Genomic DNA, 15242 nt, shown 5'->3' on the forward strand with positions numbered 1-15242 from the left:
TGGCATGGAGGGGAGGCAGGGCCTGGTGTCCTATCCACGCAGAGCAGGTGGCACGGCATGGAGGGGAGGCAGGGCCCGGTGTCCTATCCTTGCAGAGCAGGTGGCACGGCATGGAGGGGAGGCAGGGCCCGGTGTCCTATCCGTGCAGAGCAGGTGGCACGGCATGGAGGGGAGGCAGGGCCCGGTGTCCTATCCGTGCAGAGCAGGTGGCACGGCATGGAGTGGAGGCAGGACCCAGTGTCCTATCCATGCAGAGCAGGTGGCACGGCATGGAGGGGAGGCAGGGCCCTGTGTCCTATCCACGCAGAGCAGGTGGCACGGCATGGAGGGGAGGCAGGGCCCTGTGTCCTATCCACGCAGAGCAGGTGGCACGGCATGGAGGGGAGGCAGGGCCTGGTGTCCTATCCACGCAGAGCAGTTGGCACGGCATGGAGGGGAGGCAGGGCCCGGTGTCCTATCCACACAGAGCAGGTGGCACGGCATGGAGGGGAGGCAGGGCCCGGTGTCCTATCCACACAGAGCAGGTGGCACGGCATGGAGGGGAGGAACCACTTGTAATCCCCTGGTCAACCCACGGGACCACTTGGCAGTAATGCTCATCACATGTGGCGGTAATTCGGTGGGTTTACCGGCGAATTAACACCAGACTTGCAATGAGGCCACAGTGGCCGGGGACCTTATGCACTCTTGCATCCGCTCACCCATAGGCTGAGTAGTGTGGCCCCTCCCCCCCAGGCTCTTGGTTCGTACCTCTTATCTTGGAATAAAGACATAGTTTTGTTGTGGACAAAATATTGGCCTTGGGCATTTATTTCTTATTCTTGGCATATACACAAAACCAAACGTATAAAAAAACAGGTGCACTTTTGGGCACGCCGTGTTTAGGGTGGCTGATGCCTTGCTTCGCTTGGCAAGTCTATAGGTCCCTTTGGCATCGGCTCCTGGACACGTGCCGCCACACCTGAGTGGGTGGTGCCCCGGCCCCTCTGGTTCTCCCAAAAGTACTCCTATCTACACCCCCGTTCTTCTGGGGCCCTAAATATGTTGTCAGTAAAAACCCCTATACCTTTGTTGGACAGGTGAGCCCCATCCTGGTGGAACATGTCGGGGTTGTTCTGGGTTCTGTTTCGACCGCCTGTCTGCGATGCACTCCATACCAAATCTACGTGCTATCATCTCGGACATAAAAATTCTCAGTCCCCCTCCAGTAGTGCGATATGTTGTGCAGGGGCTCGCAAATGTCCCTTTGCGGCCATCCCCTGCTTGTGCTGGCCAAATCGTTGCCCCCCAGGTGTATCACCACATATTCCGGTGGGTCTCTGAATCCCATCAAGTCTGATAGCCTGTTGTGTATGTCCTCCCACTGCATGCCCGGCAGGCCCCACCATAACGTGATCGTCTGGGGTGGAGCCCCTGCTTTACCTCCATGATCCACCGGCCTGCTCGTGTCACAAATGAAATGACCCACGATCCAAGCTTATATGTAAGGGCCTGTATCTACAGGGGGGGAGGGGTATATTAGTTCCTCTCTTACCTATCTTTTGAAACAGTTCGACTTACAACGCCCAATTCTTTTTGCTCCCAGGCCCCACGCCCATGCTGATGTGGCCACACATGTGCTGTTGTCGCTTAGTGCCCGCCCATCCCCTGCTGCTGCGTTCTGGGCCACCTGCTCCCCTATTGAAAAGGGGCCCATACTAAGCTGTTGCAAATGCAGCCCTGTACAGTGCTGGCCTAGCGCTTAAGATTTTTTGGTTTTGGTTTCCCCTACTACCTTTTGCAAGTGTTTTCCATTTGCTTACCTGTTCTCTGGGCCAAAGCATTCTGGGCGAGGTCCCTTATGACTCGTCCTGGCTCCTTCATTCCTTTGCCGCCAGCCCTGCCAGCCCCTTGGCTAATCTGCCTTTCCTTACCAATTCCAGCAGTAGTGCCCATGCCTTTCCTGGTGTGGGCGTCTTTCGCTCCTTTGCATCTGGTCTCAGCTTCCTAAACCTTTCCCCACTGTGAACGAAACAGGGCGTCATCAACCTCGTTTACCTCACCGGCAATGTGCCTGGCTCTTAGACATCTATTATTTGTCAATGATTCCAGCGTAATGGCTCTCAATAGCTCCAGCATCAGTGGGCAGGATGTGCTTCCTTTATTCTGCACCTGCACCACTGCCATGTTGTCTGACCACAACGCCACCTCCTTGTTTATTCAGTTCACCACGCCAAGCACATAAGGCCAGCTTCATGTCGTGTTTTTGGCCAATTTCACTGTGCACCATTCTGTGCCCAATCTTGCCCTGAACCCGTACGCTCCTGCAGCGTCAGTGAACAATACTCTCCTTACCTCTTGGATGACAGGCTTGTATCAGATAACTGCACTGCTGGAGTCTCCCAACAAAACTCATGCCCTGTTTGTGGCCACTCCAGTGCACACTATTCTGTGCCCAATATTGCCCCGAAACCGTACGACCCTGCAGCGTCAGTGAACCATACTCTCCTTCCCTCCTGGTTGATAGGCATTCGCCAGATAACCGATCCGTTGAAGTTTCTCCAACAAAACCCATGCCCTGTTTGTGGCCATTCCAGTGCACACCATTCTGTGCCCAATATTGCCCCGAAACCGTACGCCCCTGCAGCGTCGGTGAACGATACTCTCCTTCCCTCCTGGTTGATTGGCGTTCGCCAGATAACCGAGCCTTTGAAGTTTCTAAACCAAATTCATGCCATGTTTGTGGCCACTTCAGTGCACACCATTCTGTGCCCACTATTGCCCCGAATCCGAAACGCCCCTGCAGCATAGGTGAACAATGCTCTCCTTCCCTGCTGGTTGACAGGCATTAGCCAGATAACCGAGCCGTTGAGGTTTCCCAGGACTTCCACCCCTACTGCTATGACCTTTATAAAACCCCTTCCCCATACCTAACTCTGTAATGTCTCAGCCTGGCCCCTTTCGTTCTCAATACTACGCGCCTCTAAAAATCCATCCCCTGGGGTATTACCCTCCCTGTGAAGACTTACTTTCCTGATACGGACTGAAGTTCCCTTGTTAGGCAGAATCCTGTGCAGTGCCCTTAGGGACCACTACACACAATTAAGACTACAGGTGGCAATACAAGTTTTACCTTTGGTACAAGCCTGTGCTACTATGTCAGAGTGGTAGCAGTGGCGGAGCAGCCAGGCTTATCTCAAGAGTATATGAGCAGTAGCAGAGATTACACAAAGGGACCACAATTACGGTGACTCAAGCAAACACTGACTCAAGGTTTCAGGTAAAAAAATATAAGTACATTTATTTTTAAACCATTCGTTATAAACACAACACTTCTATTAAAGTCAAATAAAAACCACACGTGAAATATACTACAACTAACCAATTCACTTTGTACAGTAAGTCTCAAGGTAAGTACCCTGTGTTTGAATGAACCGGTGTTACGAACAAAAACACGTTACCGCGAATACGACTGCGATCACTTTTTGACAGTTCGGTCTACTAAATAAACGCGTATCCGTGACATGAAATGCTTTCGGGGCAAAAACACACTTAGCACCTGAGATACCCAGAGGGAGTTGGAGGCAAAAATCACAGGCAATATTTTGGTTAGGCAGGCAGAATCAAGAAACACTCCGAGACAGGAGTTCAAAAGTCAAAGGGCCGGAGCCAGGGTCAGAAGACACTGGGGCCAGTTGCCGAAGATCACACAGTCCGACAGTTCACGATTCAACGTAGCCAAAAGTACTTCGATGTTGTCAATGTTCGGAAGCAAAAATTATAAGAAGGAGGGAAGACAAGGGCAAGCCTTGGAAATGAAGAAAAGGGATTCACCCAGTTTCCTCAAGCAGAACACAGTGCCTTGTTCCAATGGTGTGGTGCCCTGGCAGTTGTTCCTGTTGGTTTCCCCCAGACCCTCGATTCCTGGAGCTTCGTTGTGAATGAGGACGTCTGAAGGGGGTCTGCACCACACAGGGATGAAGCTGCAGCAGCGACAAGGAATAAAAGGTGCTCTCCTTAAAAACAGGAGAGGCTTCTGGTGGCTATCCGGACCACTACAGCAGCGTGCAGCAATTTCGACCAAGGAAGACGATCCTCTAGCTGTGGAAGATTACCTGGTTGTCCCCATCAAGCTCAAGGGAAGAAGACTCCGGACTGGATCTTCTCTGAGTCGTTGAAGGGAAGATAGCTCAGGACTGCAGCAGGGCTTCACCGGGATGGGGTAGTTCCAGCAGCCGTCGTTCTCTCCGCTTCTCTTTGGTTCCTTGTACTTCCAGTGGCGACTCTCTGACTTCTAGCCCGAGACCTGCCTTTTCTGCGAAAACCCCCCATTCACACAGCCTGGCTGTCAATCACCCAGCAGGGGGTTGTCCAGCCCGGACAACCACTCTGGCCAATCATGACAAAGTGCGACTTGGGTTTCCTAGGATACCCTGTGCAGGGGGTGACTACACCCCTCCCTCACATTCAGCCCACCTAGACACCCAGGCGCCTAGAGGAGGGCTTCTTGGCAGAAGCCCGCCAAAAGACAGTGAACAAAGAAGGCGAACCTAGTTTGCTGCGCAAAGTAAAACACAAGAAGGACTTTAACAAAAAGAAATGGCGAATAAACCCAACCAGAGCCAAAAGAAAGACGATTTGGTCAAACGGGTTTATGTTCGAGGCTAATATAATAGCCAAGAACAGTACCACGTTTATCTAATATAATAGCGGTAGAAAAGGTAGGGGAGATACAACTGCCACCAGCCAAGTCTAAATGTTAAAAGAGCAAAACAATGCTCTAGGAGGTACAGATAAAAAGGGATACGAGTTAACCCTTTCCAGTACTCCATGGAAGATGGGGTGTACTGGATCTGTGGTAGATTGACTAAGTAAAGTTAATGGTAACTTTACCCTTTTCTGGGGGACGGTAGTCGCCTCAGAAATGGAGTCGAGGGAAGTCTCAAAGACAACCCTGTGCCATGGCACTGAAGGTGCTGTGTGACACAAAAAAAGAAGGGGGCTACTGAAGTGGTGTACTTCAGAGTCCACAATCACAAAAGCAGATGAAATACACATGGCAAAACACAGGTAAGAGTGGGGGAAAAGCTCACACTCTTACCAGGTGGAAAAAAAATAAACTCCAGAAGTCCAGCAAAGCTGCTGGGGGACTCACTAGGTGAGGGAAATTAGCCATAGATGAGAATTTTCCCTAACATCCCTTAACGTGACTTTGTTACTTTTCCCCAGCTCCCTGATGGTTTCTAGGAGGACCGCCGTCTTCTCTGGGATGCGACACACCCCCCTCCTTGTGTCGCTCTCTCTGCTGAGAAACTGTATTGCCTGTGTGGGACCCACAGTTTTTTTCTCCTGCCAAAGGGATTCCCCCCATTCCTCATTCAACTCCCCAAATTATTCCACTGTTGCCCTACATAAACCTGACCCCTGTGGCTCTACAAACAGGACATAGGGCCTCATTACGAGGTTGGAGGAATGGGTTTACCCGCACCGGTAATGGTGCCGGTGCCGGTAAACCCATTCCTCCCTATTGCGAGGTTCTCTTGCGGGACCCGCACAGAAGGTCTGGTCAGACCAGACGTCCTTAGTGGGCCCTGCAAGGGGACCAAGGAGCTAATAACGGGCCCATTATTAGCTTCATCCCTATTCCCATTGAGCCCTATGGGGGCTCGAATGGGAATGGGGATTGGTTTTGTGAATGAGGAAATACCGGGTCCTCCAAGGTTGGAATGACCCGGTAATTCCTCATTCACAGAACCGTAGCCATCAATGCTTGTTGGCTACGATGACGTTCTACAGATCTTCAGCTCTATGCTCCTCTTCAGAGGGGTGTCAGCTCCCATGGCATTCTGAAGAATGACTGTAGGAGCTCTCCTTCTATCCCCGTTGCGAGCTGGAATTGCCCCCGATCCCACCAATATCAAGGCTCTGCACCATTCCAACTGGAAGTCATGGACAGCCTCCAGCCACCACATCTGCCCTGCAACAGACACACTCTGTCACGGATGTGCACTGGGACCAGGCCGTCCCAGCCCCCACATCCGGCCAGAAACACATACTGCTGCTTACCCCAGAAAGCCAAGGCTTTGCCTGGGGAAGGGCTTGCCATATATGGAATATCTGGACCTAATGGGACAGGGAAAAGGCCCAAAGACAAGATGACCAAAGGGTGGGGGGAAATTTCATGGCACTGCCATTTTAGAGTGTATGGTATTTTATATATTATGTGTTAAAATGCAAAAGTGCATGCGAGAAAAGTAAAAACGTGCTAGGAAAATGTCCTTTGCAACCAGCCCGTCTTGGACACATCATGCAAGTATCTGAGGTTTTACTTAAAGGAAAAGAAAAAAGGGATATAATACACCCCTGCCTCTGGAATGATATCCATAGGGACTGATAAGTGCCCCCCCATATAGATGAGCGGACTGATAGCCATAGGGACTGATAAGTGCCCCCCTTATAGATGAGCGGATTGATAGCCATAGGGACTGATAAGTGCCCCCCATATAGATGAGCAGACTGATAGCCATAGGGACTGATAAGTGCCCCCCTTATAGATGTGTGGACTGATAGCCATAGGAACTGATAAGTGCCCCCCATATAGATGAGTGGACTGATAGCTATAGGGACTGATACATGCCCCCCCTCCCCAAATAGATGAGCAGACTGATAGTCATAGGGCCTGATAGGTGCCCCCCAAATAGATGAGCAGAATGATAGTCATAGGGACTGATAAGTGCCCCCCATATAGATATCTCCTCCCAGCTAGTACTGCTCATCAGCGTCTCTCAGCTCTACCAGGCATCTCTCTCCTCCCAGCTAGTACTGCTCATCAGCATCTCTCAGCTCTAGCAGGCATCTCTCCTCCCAGCTAGTACTGCTCATCAGCGTCTCTCAGCTCTAGCAGGAATCTCTCTCCTCCCAGCTAGTACTGCTCATCGGCATCTCTCTGCTCTAGCAGGAATCTCTCTCCTCCCAGCTAGTACTGCTCATCAGCGTCTCTCAGCTCTAGCAGGCATCTCTCCTCCCAGCTAGTACTGCTCATCAGCGTCTCTCAGCTCTAGCAGGCATCTCTCCTCCCAGCTAGTACTGCTCATCCGCACCACTCTGCTCTAGCAGGCATCTCTCTCCTCCCAGCTAGTACTGCTCATCGGCGTCTCTCAGTTGTAGCAGGCATCTCTCTCCTCCCAGCTAGTACTGCTCATCAGCGTCTCTCACTGCTCTAGCAGGCATCACTCTCCTCCCAGCAGTACTACTCATCAACCCCTCTCTGCTCTAGCAGGCATCTTTCCTCCCAGCTAGTACTACTCATCAGCCCCTCTCTGCTCTAGGAGGCATCTCTCTCCTTCCAGCTAGTACTACTCATCAGTGTCTCTCAGCTCTAGCGATCATCAGCGTCTCTCAGCTCTAGCAGGCATCTCTCTCCTCCCAGCTAGAAATACTCATCAGTGTCTCTCCGCTCTAGTAGGCATCGCTCTCCTTCCAGCTAGTACTAATCATCAGCGTCTCTCAGCTTTAGGAGGCATCTCTCTCCTTCCAGCTAGTACTACTCATCAGTGTCTCTCAGCTCTAGCGAGCATCAGCGTCTCTCAGCTCTAGCAGGCATCTCTCTCCTCCCAGCTAGAAATACTCATCAGTGTCTCTCCGCTCTAGCAGGCATCTCTCTCCTCACAGCTAGTACCACTCATCAACCCCTCTCTGCTCTAGCAGGTATAGCAGGTATCTCTCCTCCCAGGTAGTACTACTCATCAGTGTCTCGCTGCTCTAGGAGGCATCTCTCTCCTCCCAGCTAGTACTGCTCTTCAGCGTCTCTCTGCTCTAGCAGGCATCTCTCTCCTCCCAGCTAGTACTACTCATCAGCCCCTCTCTGCTCTAGCAGGCATCCCTCTCCTCCCAGCTAGTACTGCTCATCAGCGTCTCTTTGCTCTAGCAGGTAGCGCTCTCCTCCCAGCAAGTACTACTCATCAGAGTCTCTAAGCTCTAGCAGGCATCTCTCTCCTCCCAGCTAGCACTACTCATCAGCGTCTCTCTGCTCTAGCAGGCATTTCTCTCCTCCCAGCTAGTACTGCTCATCAGCGTCTCTCATCTCTAGCAGGCATCTCTCTCCACCCAGCTAGTACTACTCATCAGCGCCTCTCTGCTCTAGCAGGCATCTCTCTCCTCCCAGCTAGTACTGCTCATCAGCGCCTCTCTGCTCTAGCAGGCATCTCTCCTCCCAGCTAGTACTACTCATCAGCGTCTCTCAGCTGTACCCGGCATCTCTCTCCTTCCAGCTAGTACTACTCATCAACGTCTCTCTGCTCTAGCAGGCATCTCTCTCCTCCCAGCTAGTACTACTCATCAGCGTCTATCAGCTCTAGCAGGCATCTCTCTCCTCCCAGCTAGTACTACTCATCAGCGTCTCTATGCTCTAGCAGGCATCTCTCTCCTCCCAGCTAGTACTGCTCATCAGTGTCTCTATGCTCTAGCAGGTATCTCTCTCCTTCCAGCTAGTACTGCTCATCAGCGCCTCGCAGGCATCTCTCTCCTCCCAGCTAGTACTGCTCATCAGCCCCTCTCTGCTCTAGCAGGCATCTCTCTCTTCCCAGCTAGCACTACTCATCAGTGTCTTTCAGCTCTAGCATGCATCTCTCTCCTCCCAGCTCGTACTACTCATCAGTGTCTCTCAGCTCTAGCAGGCATATCTCTCCTCCCAGCTAGTACTTCTCATCACCCCCTCTCTGCTCTAGCAGGCATCTCCTCCCAGCTAGTACTACTCACCATCCCCTCTCTGCTCTAGCAGGCATCTCTCTCCTCCTAGCTAGTACTTCTCTTCAGCCCCTCTCTGCTCTAGCGGGCATCTCTCTCCTCCCAGCTAGTACTGCTCATCAGCCCCTCTCTGCTTTAGCCGGCATCTCTCTCCTCCCAGCTAGTACTGCTCATCAGCCCCTCTCTGCTCTAGCGGGCATCTCTCTCCTCCCAGCTAGTACTGCTCATCAGCCCATCTCTGCTCTAGCAGGCATCTCTCTCCTCTCTGCTAGTACTTCTCATCAGTCCCTCTCCGCTCTAGCAGGCATCTCTCTCCTCCCAGCTAGTACTGCTCATCAGAATCTCTCTGCTCTAGCAGGCATCTCTCTCCTCCCATCTAGTACAGCTCATCAGCCCCTCTCCGCTCTTGCAGGCATCTCTCTCCTCCCAGCTAGTACTTCTCATCAGCCCCTCTCTGCTCTAGCAGGCATCTCTCTCCTCCCAGCTAGTACTGCTCATCAGCCCCTCTCTGCTCTAGCAGGCATCTCTCCCCTCCCAGCTATTACTACTCATCAGCCCCTCTCTGCTCTAGCAGGCATCTCTTCCCAGCTAGTACTACTCATCAGTGTCTCTCAGCTCTAGGAGGCATCTCTCTCCTTCCAGCTAGTACTACTCATCAGTGTCTCTCAGCTCTAGCGGGCATCAGCGTCTCTCAGCTCAAGCAGGCATCTCTCTCTTCCCAGCTAGTAATACTGATCAGTGTCTCTCCACTCTAGCAGCATCTCTCTCCTCACAGCTAGTACTACTCATCAACCCCTCTCTGCTCTAGCAGGTATCTCTCCTCCCAGCTAGTACTACTCATCAGTGTCTCTCTGCTCTAGCTGGCATCTCTCTCCTCCCAGCTAGTACTGCTCTTCAGCGTCTCTCTGCTCTAGCAGGCATCTCTCTCCTCCCAGCTAGTACTGCTCATCAGCGTCTCTCTCTGCTCTAGCAGGCATCTCTCTCCTCCCAGCTAGTACTACTCAGCCCCCCTCTGCTCTAGCAGGCATCTCTCTCCTCCCAGCTAGTACTACTCATCAGAGTCTCTAAGCTCTAGCAGGCATCTCTCTCCTCTCAGCTAGTACTACTCATCAGCGTCTCTCTGCTCTAGCAGGCATCTCTCTCCTCCCAGCTAGTACTGCTCTTCAGCCCCTCTCTGCTCTAGCAGGCATCTCTCCTCCCAGCTAGTACTACTCATCAGCGTCTCTCAGCTCTAGCCGGCATCTCTCTCCTTCCAGCTAGTACTACTCATCAGCGTCTCTCATCTCTAGCAGGCATCTCTCTCCTCCCAGCTAGTACTACTCATCAGCGTCTCTCTGCTCTAGCAGGCATCTCTCTCCTCCCAGCGTGTACTACTCATCAGCGTCTCTTTGCTCTAGCAGGCATCTCTCTCCTCCCAGCATGTACTGCTCATCAGTGTCTCTCCGCTCTAGCAGGCATCTCTCTCCTTCCAGCTAGTACTGCTCATCAGCGTCTCGCAGGCATCTCTCTCCTCCCAGCTAGTACTGCTCATCAGCCCCTCTCTGCTCTAGCAGGCATCTCTCTCCTCCCAGCTAGTACTACTCATCAGCGTCTCTCATCCCTAGCAGGCATCTCTCCTCCAAGCTAGTACTACGCATCAGCGTCTCTCAGCTCTAGCAGGCATCTCTCCTCCCAGCTAGTACTTCTCATCAGGCTCTCTCAGCTCTAGCAGGCATCTCTCTCCTCCCAGCTAGTACTACTCATCAGAGTCTCTCAGCTCAGGCAGGCATCTCTCTCCTCCTAGCTAGTACTGCTCATCAGCCCCTCTCTGCTCTAGCAGGCATCTCTCTCCTCCCAGCTAGTACTGCTCATCAGTGTCTCTAAGCTCTAGCAGGCATCTCTCTCCTCCCAGCTAGTACTTCTCGACTTCTCATCACCCCCTCTCTGCTCTAGCAGACATCTCCTCCCAGCTAGTACTACTCACCATCCCCTCACTGCTCTAGTAGGCATCTCTCTCCTCGCAGCTAGTACTTCTCATCAGCCCCTCTCTGCTCTAGCCGGCATCTCTCTCCCCCCAGCTAGTACTGCTCATCAGCCCCTCTCTGCTCTAGCCGGCATCTCTCTCCTCCCAGCTAGTACTGCTCATCAGCCCCTCTCTGCACTAGCAGGCATCTCTCTCCTCCCAGCTAGTACTGCTCATCAGCACCTCTCTGCTCTAGCAGGCATCTCTCTCCTCTCTGCTAGTACTTCTCATCAGCCCCTCTCCGCTCTAGCAGGCATCTCTCTCCTCCCAGCTAGTACTGCTCATCAGAATCTCTCTGCTTTAGCAGGCATCTCTCTCCTCCCAGCTAGTACTTCTCATCAGCCCCTCTCTGCTCTAGTAGGCATCTCTCTCCTCCCAGCTAGTACTGCTCATCCGCCCCTCTCTGCTCTAGCAGGCCTCTCTCCCCTCCCAGCTAGTACTGCTCATCAGCGTCTCTCTGCTCTAGCAGGCATCTCTTCCCAGCTAGTACCACTCATCAGCCTCTCTCAGCTCTAGAAGGCATCTCTCTCCTCCCAGCTAGTACTACTCATCAGCCCCTCTCTGCTCCAGCAGGCATCTCTCTCCTCCCAGCTAGTACTACTCATCAGCCCCTCTCTGCTCTAGCGGGCATCTCTCTCCTCACAGCTAGTACTACTCATCAGCCCCTCTCAGCTCTAGCAGGCATCTCTCTCCTCACAGCTAGTACTGCTCATCAGCCCCTCTCCGCTCTAGCAGGCATCTCTCTCCTCCCAGCTAGTACTACTCATCAGCCCCTCTCCGCTCTAGCAGGCATCTCTCTCCTCCCAGCTACTACTTCTCATCAGCGTCTCTCATCTCTAGCAGGCATCTCTCTCTTCCCAGCTACTACTTCTCATCAGCGTCTCTCATCTTTAGCAGGCATCTCTCTCCTCCCAGCTAGTACTACTCATCAGCCCCTCTCTGCTCTAGCAGGCATCTCTCTCCTCCCAGCTAGTACTACTCTCATCAGCGTCCCTGAGCTCTAGGAGGCATCTCTCTCCTCCCAGCTAGTACTACTCATCAGCGTCTCTCTGCTCTAGCAGGCATCTCTTCCCAGCTAGTACCACTCATCAGCCTCTCTCAGCTCTAGAAGGCATCTCTCTCCTCCCAGCTAGTACTACTCATCAGCCCCTCTCTGCTCCAGCAGGCATCTCTCTCCTCCCAGCTAGTACTACTCACCAGCCCCTCTCTGCTCTAGCGGGCATCTCTCTCCTCCCAGCTAGTACTACTCATCAGCCCCTCTCAGCTCTAGCAGGCATCTCTCTCCTCACAGCTAGTACTGCTCATCAGCCCCTCCTCGCTCTAGCAGGCATCCCACTCCTCCCAGCTAGTACTACTCATCAGCCCCTCTCCGCTCTAGCAGGCATCTCTCTCCTCCCAGCTACTACTTCTCATCAGCGTCTCTCATCTCTAGCAGGCATCTCTCTCCTCCCAGCTACTACTTCTCATCAGCGTCTCTCATCTTTAGCAGGCATCTCTCTCCTCCCAGCTAGTACTACTCATCAGCCCCTCTCTGCTCTAGCAGGCATCTCTCTCCTCCCAGCTAGTACTACTCTCATCAGCGTCCCTGAGCTCTAGGAGGCATCTCTCTCCTCCCAGCTAGTACTACTCATCAGCGTCTCTCTGCTCTAGCAGGCATCTCTCCTCCCAGCTAGTACTACTCATCAGCCCCTCTCCGCTCTAGCAGGCATCTCTCTCCTCCCATCTAGTACTACTCATCAGCCCCCCTCTGCTCTAGCAGGCATCTCTCTCCTCCCAGCTAGTACTACTCATCAGCGTCTCTCATCTTTAGCAGGCATCTCTCTCCTCCCAGCTAGTACTACTCATCAGCCCCTCTCTGCTCTAGGAGGCATCTCTCTCCTCCTAGCTAGTACTACTCATCAGCGTCTCTCATCTTTAGCAGGCATCTCTCTCCTCCCAGCTAGTACTACTCTCATCAGCGTCCCTCAGCTCTAGGAGGCATCTCTCTCCTCCTAGCTAGTACTACTCATCAGCCCCTCTCCGCTCTAGCAGGCATCTCTCCTCCCAGCTAGTACTACTCATCAGCGTCTCTCCGCTCTAGCAGGCATCTCTCCTCCCAGCTACTACTTCTCATCAGCCCCTCTCCGCTCTAGCAGGCATCTCTCCTCCCAGCTACTACTTCTCATCAGCCCCTCTCTGCTCTAGCAGCCATCTCTCTCCTCCCAGCTAGTACTACTCATCAGCATCTCTCTGCTCTAGCAGGCATCTCTCCTCCCAGCTACTACTTCTCATCAGCCCCTCTCCGCTCTAGCAGGCATCTCTCTCCTCCCAGCTAGTACTACTCATCAGCCCCTCTCTGCTCTAGCAGGCATCTCTCTCCTCCCAGCTAGTACTGCTCATCAGCGTCTCTCCGCTCTAGCAGGCGTCTCTCTCCTCCCAGCTAGTACTACTCATCAGCGTCTCTCCGCTCTAGCAGGCATCTCTCCTCCCAGCTACTACTTCTCATCAGCCCCTCTCTGCTCTAGCAGGCATCTCTCTCCTCCCAGCTAGTACTGCTCATCAGCGTCTCTCCGCTCTAGCAGGCGTCTCTCTCCTCCCAGCTAGTACTACTCATCAGCGTCTCTCCGCTCTAGCAGGCATCTCTCCTCCCAGCTACTACTTCTCATCAGCCCCTCTCTGCTCTAGCAGCCATCTCTCTCCTCCCAGCTAGTACGGCTCATCAATGTCCTTTTTTGTGGCCTAACATAAAATGGAGTCGCGGGACAGGGACACCTTGTGGGTCATATTGCCTTGTAGGGGGTTTGCCAGATTTGGAAGCGCCTAGGGGGGTGGTATAGGCTAATTTCCATCCCAACAACAGCTATGACGCGCGCAGCTATGCTGTGCACAGCTATCGTGCGCACAGCTATCGTGCGCACAGCTATGAAGGGCACAGCTAGGATGCGCACAGCTATGTTGCGCACGGCTATGTTGCGCACGGCTATGTTGCGCACAGCTATGAAGGGCACAGCTAGGATGCGCACGGCTATGTTGCGCACGGCTATGTTGCGCACAGCTATGTTGCGCACAGCTATGCAGTGCACAGCTATCGTGCGCACAGCTATGAAGCGCACAGCTAGGATGCGCACAACCATGATGCCCGTTGTAGAGAAGCCACAACATTGTTTTGTGCAAGTGAAGGGAATGTGATAGCCAGCGCTTTTCAACCCTTATGCAACAAAAATGTTTAAGAATTGGGCCTGTAATCTCAATTTCAAAATGCAGAATGGACAAAAAGAAGAGTAATTGTTAAATCAAGATGCAGAGGCCGGATGAAAGGAGACGAGTCGTCCACCCGCAAGAAGAGCTGGGCTGGGAAGGGTATGGGCGAACCAGTAGGGGTGTGGGAGGCAATAACATGACAGTATGTTTTACCATTTTAAACCGTTCAGTTGTAAATCTCTGAGGTTATTGTACTCCTATATGTAACGGAGAGCAATTGTATTGTCTGAGAATCACCTTTTTTCAGAATGTACTGTCTTTTTTTACGTTTAGGTTTACGTTTTCCCATCGAACCTACTGAGAGAAAGTTTCTTTGTGCATTATTTCTGCAGGGCGGCCTACGAGGAGTGTCCGGCCCGGTCCATCGCGGCCCCCATAGCGCTGGGGGCCGGCGGGGTCCTGGTGTACTGGCTGGTGGCCCGAAAGAAGGTCCGGACTATTGAAATGGGGGATGGCTGGTGGGGTGCAGGAGCCCGGCCCCTGCCAGGAGCCGAAGATCCGAGCATCCGACCGTTCCGAGTAGAGACGTCCGACGAGGAAATACAGGTAGGGCGTTGGGCGAACTCCAGGGGGCCTGGGGTATTGGGATGAAGTCTCATGGGTCCAGAAGCCAGAAATCCAGGTATTGCGTTTAACCCCAGGGGGCCTCGGGTATTGGGATGAAGTCTCATGGGCCCAGAAGCCAGAAATCCAGGTATTGCGTTTAACCCCAGGGGGCCTCGGGTATTGGGATGAAGTCTCATGGGTCCAGAAGCCGAAATCCAGGTATTGCGTTTATCCCCAGGGGGCCTCGGGTATTGGGATGAAGTCTCATGGGTCCAGAAGCCAGAAATCCAGGTATTGCGTTTAACCCCAGGGGGCCTCGGGTATTGGGATGAAGTCTCATGGGGCCAGAATTCCAGGTATTGCGTTTAACCCCAGGGGGCCTGGGGTATTGGGATGAAGTCTCATGGGTCCAGAAGCCAGAAATCCAGGTATTGCGTTTAACCCCAGGGGGCCTCGGGTATTGGGATGAAGTCTCATGGGGCCAGAATTCCAGGTATTGCGTTTAACCCCAGGGGGCCTGGGGTATTGGGATGAAGTCTCATGGGACCTGGCAGAAGCCAGAAATCCAGGTATTGCGTTTAACCCCAGGGGGCCTCGGGTATTGGGATGAAGTCTCATGGGTCCAGAAGCCAGAAATCCAGGTATTGCGTTTAACCCCAGGGGGCCTCGGGTATTGGGATGAAGTCTCATGGGGCCAGAATTCCAGGTATTGCGTTTAACCCCAGGGGGC

At 52.9% G+C, this 15242-nt stretch overlaps 1 protein-coding gene across 1 annotated transcript in view; it reads left to right on the forward strand.

The window, feature by feature from the left end:
• The window catches only part of LOC138468326 (epoxide hydrolase 1-like), a 174735-nt gene that overhangs the window by 66138 nt on the left and 93355 nt on the right, over positions 1–15242 (forward strand). The window contains exon 2 of the mRNA XM_069608835.1: positions 14299–14512. Within this exon, the coding sequence (XP_069464936.1) occupies positions 14299–14512 (214 nt within the window). The remainder of the gene's footprint in view (positions 1–14298; positions 14513–15242) is intronic.

Source organism: Ambystoma mexicanum, chromosome 4q (assembly GCF_040938575.1).
Source record: "Ambystoma mexicanum isolate Mex_15411 chromosome 4q, UKY_AmexF1_1, whole genome shotgun sequence".
Classification (NCBI taxonomy): Eukaryota; Metazoa; Chordata; class Amphibia; order Caudata; family Ambystomatidae; genus Ambystoma; species Ambystoma mexicanum.